The 8,046-nt window shown below is 40.0% G+C and overlaps 1 protein-coding gene across 3 annotated transcripts in view; it reads right to left on the bottom strand.

The window, feature by feature from the left end:
- The window catches only part of LOC120783014, a 28,959-nt gene extending 21,138 nt beyond the window's left edge, over positions 1-7,821 (bottom strand). For all 3 annotated transcript variants that reach the window (XR_005706287.1, XM_040115673.1, XM_040115672.1), the window contains exon 1: positions 7,509-7,821. Coding sequence is in view for 2 of the 3 variants with exons in the window: in XM_040115673.1 (XP_039971607.1) it covers positions 7,509-7,511 (3 nt within the window). In the remaining variant the exon portion in view is untranslated. The remainder of the gene's footprint in view (positions 1-7,508) is intronic.
- Positions 7,822-8,046: the final 225 nt, after the last annotated feature.

Here is an 8,046-nt window from a genome sequence, read left to right on the forward strand (position 1 = left end):
ATCTTTGGTTGTGTACATTTGATTACAGTGTCGTTTTGTCCAAGGTGTCTGAAATGTCTGTGAAATAAGCTAACGTTAATCAACAGCAGTTAATGTGGGATGTTGGATGTAAATCAATATCAGCATTTGACTACTTCCAGTATTCTGAGCCTCTGTATCTCTTGAAGCCATTGCATGTCCACAGTAGAAAGGAATGCTTCCCTTTTCTGATTGTACACATCTGTCACAATAGATTAGGAAATGGACAACAAAATACCATCGAGGCTTCCTCTTGAATGGTAATGCATCACAGCTGTTTTAGACCGACCGCAGCCTTTGAGCGTTGGGTTCTACTGTATTCCTAATCGCTAACTATAAACCTGAGGTCATATCTAATAAAACACAGCACTGTGAAGTTACTGTACCGGGGCAAAATAAATTTGTAAGTTTTATTTAAATAAGTGCAGCTTGGCATGTGTGCTGTGACTCAGACTTGTAGATTTCATTGCTGATTCCAGAAATTTATTAGAGCACGTCCCCTCTTCTGTAGCGTAACTTTAAATGAGTCCTTCACTGCGATCCAAACTTAAAGGAAAACGTGTTGTGACTTATTAGCATAACATTACTCCAAAAGCACTTGAGTTTTAAGCCGCTTTTTGTTAACATTTTGCCTGAAACGACAAAGGCTTATGCCTGGAAAAACCTCTTCTCAAAACAAAGAAGTTTAAAAGCATGAGACATTTCCCCCCGACTGGAGATCCTCTCTGTGGGTGGTTTGGCTAGTGATATTCATATGAGTGAGACCCTCTTGAGATTTTACGAAGCATAGCTCAGCTGGACCCAGCTCAGACAGGCTAGCCAGCCAATTGAACTGAGGGCAGGGAGGGGCGCGGCCAGTGTTGCGAGTTCTTCTGTATCTCATTACATCTGACAAACTGCCAGACAACATGCCAAGCAGTCCTGAACTGTGAGAGGCTCAGCGTGAATTCTTCTGAGACAAAGCAAAATTGTGTCCTGAATAGGTACAGTTGGTTTGGTATTTGAAAACATTCACCTTAATCATAACCATAATCAGAATGATAGTCATGATTATAATCATAGAAAAATTATAGTAGTGCTTTTGGCCTGTGACCATACATATACTGGTTAAAACATGTTAACTAAGTACTTGCATAATTCAGGGAGCAAGCAAATTAAGACCTGCCAAGATAGATATATATGAACTGTATGGGCCATTGAACAAAAACCTTTCTGATCAAAACAGGATGCCTGACTGGCAAAACATTCAGCATCTGCATTTAGTACGTTTAAAAACACACATGGAAAACTCAGTAACTTCATCTTATCCAGTCCTCGTGATTTTCATTTCTCTTGTTATTCTGCATGTTATGGATCATTATTGATTTCCATGACCTTCACTTTTTAAAGATATTTGTTTGTTTCCTCCCCCACAGCTTTGCCAATTTATAGTAGAAAACTGAGGGCTACTTCTGGCACTCATTGGAAAGTAAAAAATTGTACACATATATGAAAAAGTGATGCGAAATCATGCCCTCTGTAAAAACCAGGAATACAACTAAAGTTCTGCGATGTATACTGGACTTTCCTGGTCTTTTCAAGCAGTCTCCATTTGACAGGAGTCGAGAATGAAGCCTCCTTTTAATGTATACTGGTGCAACACACAGCTGAGATACCAAACATGTTAAATCTGTGAGAGGGCACAAATAGTAATCATCAACAGACCAAAACCACAGCTGTTAAACTACAGAAAATGCATAGTAGATACCAGTTGGCCTATCAAAAGAGCAGCTTCATCTACCAGCATTTAAAAATGAATGTAGCGGTATCATTGAGTCACCATAAAAATGGTCGACAACATAAAATGTTTCTAAATTTCATAATTTAGAAACTCCTGGTCAACAAAAATTTGTTCAGTCCCACGTGAGCACCCAGACACAATCACTTTCCTACATCACTGTGATAACACTATTTTTTACTGTATTTCAGTGTATGGAATCTAGCCCACGTTTCCTTATGTTGAAAGAAACATAGAGTCACTACGTCTTTTTCCAAGGCATTTTATCCTCACAATCCATCAGTGAGGAGCGTTCAATTAAGCTTAAATCCTGAGCCTTTATCTTGGCCTGCAGAGACTGTGGGGCTCGATCGATGTCCAGCTGACGGCCTCATTCCACTGCCCCCTCCTCTACATATTCAAGATGAGGGGATTCCCTCTCTGCCCACTATTGTCCAGTGTAGCCTGTGATTTAACTCTAGAAAGAGCTTCAGTCTCCAAAAGGATCATTGTTTGACTTGAATTGGCATGCTAGTGTGGACAACAGGGACTTGTTATAAAGGTTCAGTCTCTTTGTCTCGTCTACCATTTAGGGAGGGCTGGGAGGTTTTTCGCAGTGTTGAGTGTTAAGCAGGTAATTACAGGTTTTTCTGTATTGCCTTGGGCTTTGGCTAAAGAAAGTCAGATTTGAGCCACAGTATAAACAAACTGTCAAGGTGTGTAATGCACAGTGTGTATCTGTCTCATCAGCCACATAGAGACAAAAGATTAGCAAAGGTAAGCTGCCCAGAACGGAATTGTACAGAAGATTAACTTCAACTAAATGGACACGTCTCTTGATTTGACAAGCTGAAAGGATTTACTGATGTCTCCTTCTTAAGTGGTCGTCACATTTTCTTGAAATCTTCATAAGAAATGGACTGGCACTCCCCCTCAGGGCTAAAACCAAAACTATAAGAGGAAGTGACAGTTGAGTTAGGGCCAACCAGTAAATTCTGAATACTGCTTCACTTCTGCATGTATGGACATGCAGATGTGTCCAAGAGCCTCAGATAACACGCTGCCAACTCAGCCATAGCAGAAGACAAGAGGGCTGATGGGACATGACACCTAACCACAATCATAATAGGAGGACAAAAAGGGAGAGATCTCAAGTGAGTCGTGTCCATATGTAGATTTCACCTTTCATTCTCTTATTTGTGGTTTTAAAAAGACATAATAAATGTATTTGCAGTGTATACTTTACTATTAATGGTTTTTACACATCACCCAAAAGTAGGAAGATGTTGAATCTTGGAGCAACCACAATTATAATCCAGATCATAGTTGTAGTCTTAGTCATATCGTAATCAAAAACATGTAACCGGTATCTCTGGGTTACTCTGTCTTCTTCTCCCCACTTTTCTCCTTAAACATTCAGTGTCTTCTGTTTGAGGGTGAGACAGTGCTGTCTTTGTGTGAGATCCACTCTTGTTAAACTCAGCAGAGGGGCACTCCATTCAGCTAAGCCATTCTAAATCCTTTTAACCAATAAAAAAAAGGCCCCTGCGAGACAAAACTCCCACATAATTTCTTAGAGTCACTTCTGCCAGGAGTAAACACGGTGTGTGCTCGCTAACAGACCTTTAATCTGGCAGAGTTCCTGTTATTCGTTCATTAATTTTGTAGTTTTCAGAAGAACTCTAGCTATGTTTGTAAAGTGAAGAGGGCACATAAAGAGTTTTCCATGTTTGCTCTTTTTTCTCATATTGCAGAAGATACAATTTACAAGTGACTCATTAATCAACATAATCTGTGAATAATGAACAATGAATGTCTATTTTGTAATAATCTACTATCTAACCTGAAAGTCTCACAGCAACATTGCTGCAGACAGTCATCCTGGGAATATTTGCCTTTGTATAACAATGAACCAAGTGTGTGTAAATCCAACATTTATCTCTGCTTTCATCTCTTTTCAAATCACAGACACTGACTCACAGCTGCCATTCATGGCAATCGCATGTTATGAAATCTAACATTTAAAAGCAGTGCTGTAAAAATAATGCCTGCATTGTTCTGTGATCTGAGGATGCTTTTTGGATGCTGTGAAACACTGGAAAAAAAAGACTGGTTTTCTTCTTTCTTCATATGCCATGTCAGCTTATTTTTAAATTCACCACAGGATCAGACAGGTGTAGAGTTAAGGAAATTGCCCATGGCCTGATGTGGTGATTGCTAAGGAAGTACGGTAGTGTTTTTACAGGGCTCAATACAGGTATGCCATAAAAACCCTTAAATGAAAGATGAAATGCAATAGTTCAAAAGTTCACATGTTGACTTTTTTTGCTGGAATGCATAATCCACAACTGATTCATAATGAAGCGCTCACATTTAACTCGACAAAACAAAGTCTCCTGGATCTGAGTTCAAAGCACGCTTTCCTGCCAAACTATCAGAAATACAATTCTAAATGCCTTTTTTTTCTGGAAAGTGCAACACGCCATAATAGCTCCCATAGTTCAACTCAATGTTAAAATGGCCAAGAAACTGAAAAACATTAAAAATACAAGTAAGGCCTTGTGAAATCCAATAAACCGTAACAGAAGGAATTTGTTAGTCAGCATGCAAGTGTATTTATAAGGAGTGTACTAAACGCTGACATCTGTTGCTTTTCGTTTGTAACCATGCAAAAATCCAAACAAGTAAACAAATACAAACAGAGGAGCAGTATACATTTGGAAAAATGCAAGACAGAAAATATGAGTTTTTAACCCATAATATTAACAAACTGCACTTAAAAATTTGGAATTGGAAGGTTCCATCCTTGCGCATCCTGTTTGTCAAAGTTGCACTTTCACACAGGGTGCCACCTCATTTTCTCCTCCACAGATTTGATTGAAGTTCTTCAGCTACTTTTAAATTTGAGCAAGCAGATACTTACTCTAACTTATTGTAATGTTTAAGAGTGATGTTTCATGACCATTAAAGTAGCTAAAATGCAACTTTTATTCTCCCAGAAAAAGGCACCGCAGGAGGCCACAACAACAGTAGCATTCAAACAGAGTCTGGGAAGGAAATGACAGAGCTGCAGTAACTGAGTATCAGGAGACAATGCACTCTGAAAACTGACTCACAGACGGCTTATAACTTAATGGACATTTCCCCACAATACTTGGCAGTGCTTCTGTTTTGAAAATACACTGCACACCCTCTGTTGAATTTGAGCCACTTTTGTGATTTATATATAACAAATACAGTGAAAATACAGTTCACAGTTCCACGACAACTCTCAGAACCTTGACTTGCTGACTTTAGCAAATCATAAATAATTCAGCTCATACAGCTCCATAAGGCAAATGTCAGCAATTATTCATATTTTCTCTATAAATCCCATCAATTTATTGTTAAGATTTTCCCTGTCTGCCTCTTGGGATTTGGCAAAATCACAGCAAGTGAAGCAGTATTATTTCTCTGCCAAACTGGAGCACAGATGATGGTACTGTAACGATTGTGATGATGTTACTGACAGGGGAGGGAGCTACTGCGGACTATCCCATGATGGTTAAAGAGAGAGAGAGACATACAGCTGTGACCTTGTAAAGCCAGGTCAGTGTGCGTACTATCGGCCAGTCTGGACACTCTCATACAGCGTGTCCACAGTGTTTCAAACAGTTAATAGATTAAAGGTGCCATATGTAAGTTTTTGTTATCACAACATAGCCAACGTTAGCATTAACAGCTATTTACTTACCAGGAGCTTCAGTCATAGTTGCGATTACTAGACAGGAGGTTAGAATACGCCCATCTGGGCTCCTTCATCCTCTCATGTCGGACTGAGGGCAGACTGAACGCTACCGTGACTCACTATCATAAGGTGGTATTACGAGAGGGGACTGGGCTAGCTGGTTAGCGTGCTAACTTCTGTAGAAGAAAAGAAGTGATAGAAATACAAGCAAAACAAGAGTTAACAATGGTGTTGCTCTCTACCGCTGGAGATAGCTCTTGGCAAGTAAAGGAGTGAAGTTTGATGGTGAACTGGCAATGTTTCTTCTAGACTGGTCTCATCGCTATGTGTTAAGAAAAGCATAATCTAAAAACAAAAAATTGCTAATAACAGTTGGCATTTTTACCAGTTTTTTCTGAATCAATGAAAGACCTGCGAAGCTAATATTAAACATGTTTTGGCGAGACAAGAGCAGAAAACCCAAGAGCAGCTCTCACACAGACTTTGAATATTGCAACAGATGCTAACACTGCCAATACTATCTTTCCTGTACCAGATCACCATGTTTACTGTAAACTAAATGATGAAAAAAAAAAAACACATGCTGTCGTAAGGCCTTAAGAAGAAAGTGCTTGACCTTGCTGGTGAATGAATGACTCTTGGTTGTCCCTGTCACACAGTAACTAAATGCAAATACAGTTCACACCAGCGTGGCAGTGCTCTGGATTTTGTGTTTTTTTTTTATGTTTACCCAAGATAGAAACTCCAGGTCACACAGCACAGTAATCTAATAATTTAGACTCTGCGGGCTCGTGATTGTAAGTTGGAGGGTGGTAACGGAGGACAACATCAGTCATGCAATAAGTTAAACAAACAGTTGGGGCTATAAAAGCTGGTCAAACAAGTGCTGCAGTGGATGTGAAGGGAGGACAGAGTGCAGTGGTGGCCATGATGAGCAGCCAAGTCTGGACTTTTTTAAACATCCTTCCTTCCCTCTCTCTGTAAAGCTATCATTTGTCTGGAACACTTGGACAGACATAATGGGTCGGACCGCTTTCCATATAAAAAAGAAAGGTACAATGAATAAATAGAAAGCTGATCATTGTGGAGATTCGATGAATAGATTTCAGTTTACCAAAAAGTTGTGCTTCTAGCCAGTCTTTGGGAGCATAAGCTAAACATGCGTCATTATGATCTTCATCTGCATTTATTTGACAATTTTCACAGCACCAACAGCCAGTAAATAAAAGTTCAAAGAAGCAACATTCTCCCACAAACCTATGGTCAAAGTCTAACATATTCCAATCTTGTGGCTCACTCACTGTCATTAATTAGTTTGTGTCGTGTTCTAGGATTAGACTAGTCCTCTACAGTCATTAAAGCCCTGTGGTTTGAACTTTTTTAAGAGCCGCAGCACTGAACTGTAGAATTCCATTATGTGCGCATGCAAAGTAGTCAAATAATTTATACACCAAAACACTCTCCACTCACTGAAGTATGTGTGCCATCCGCATCAATTAAGTCCTAATCAAAGGACTTCAAGAAGCAAAACAAAAGACAATGTGCCTCTCTGTCACCCTCTCTTTGTCAGCATGCGCACACTTGAAAAGCTTGAGATGCTGTGGGCTGTTGATGTGAAACAGTCCCACCAACTGTGCTCAGGATAACAAAAAGGTTTGGAGAGTGCAGTGACATCAGCTTTGTGCTGCCTTTGAGATAACGTTTCATAAAAAGAGAACAAAGGATATGCATCAATACTCTGCACAGTCTCGTGCAAAAGAAAAAAAAACAAACTAAAAGCATGTTCTATTTTGTTTGCTCTGTGTCTAAATTAGGCTAACAACATACACCAGGCTTCTAAAACTTCAGTGATGCATGTCTGGCAAAGCCAGAGATAAACAAAGTCAGTTGTCCAAACCAGAAACTCACGCTCTCAGTTAGTAGGTCAGTGGAGCACTTTAACTCTTATACCAGAAAGTAACAGCAGACAAGAATGACAACCTCGAGTAAAACTTGATAGTACTTCACCATCTTTGCAGAAGTTTCTCCTCTATCAGGCAGAAAGTTTTTTCATTTTTCGTCCTGATAATCCTCTCCAGACAGCCTCACTTGGCTCTGTGCTGAGAGACTTGCCATGTTTAGTGCATCAACAACAGAAGACGGCAGAAGTACATCCACATGACACTGAGTGGTCTTGATCGAAAAGCAACCAAAAGTCATTTCCATTCTTCATAGACTTCCACAAGTCTGAGTGTGTAGCGCAGAAAGCACCAAATTGTCAAGCTGCCTGTTGATCCTCCTCTTTCACTTCTCTTTGGCTTCTCCGGCTACTCTGACTGTTTGGGGGGTGAGAGAGAAAGAGGAAAGGAGGGAAGGCGAGAGTGTCTGAGAGGGGGAGGAGAAAAGCTTTCCCTTTCAGAGGAAATCCCCCTCGAGTCTTTTCAGAGTTTCTTCAATCTCTCTCAAACACACGGGCTTTATCACACACCCAACCACACCTACACACAAATCTTCCGCAAATGGATACACAAAAGCATGCCAGCCTGTGCAGAGACAATCAGTGAAT

The sequence above is a fragment of the Xiphias gladius genome, chromosome 21, assembly GCF_016859285.1.
Source record: "Xiphias gladius isolate SHS-SW01 ecotype Sanya breed wild chromosome 21, ASM1685928v1, whole genome shotgun sequence".
Lineage (NCBI taxonomy): Eukaryota > Metazoa > Chordata > Actinopteri > Istiophoriformes > Xiphiidae > Xiphias > Xiphias gladius.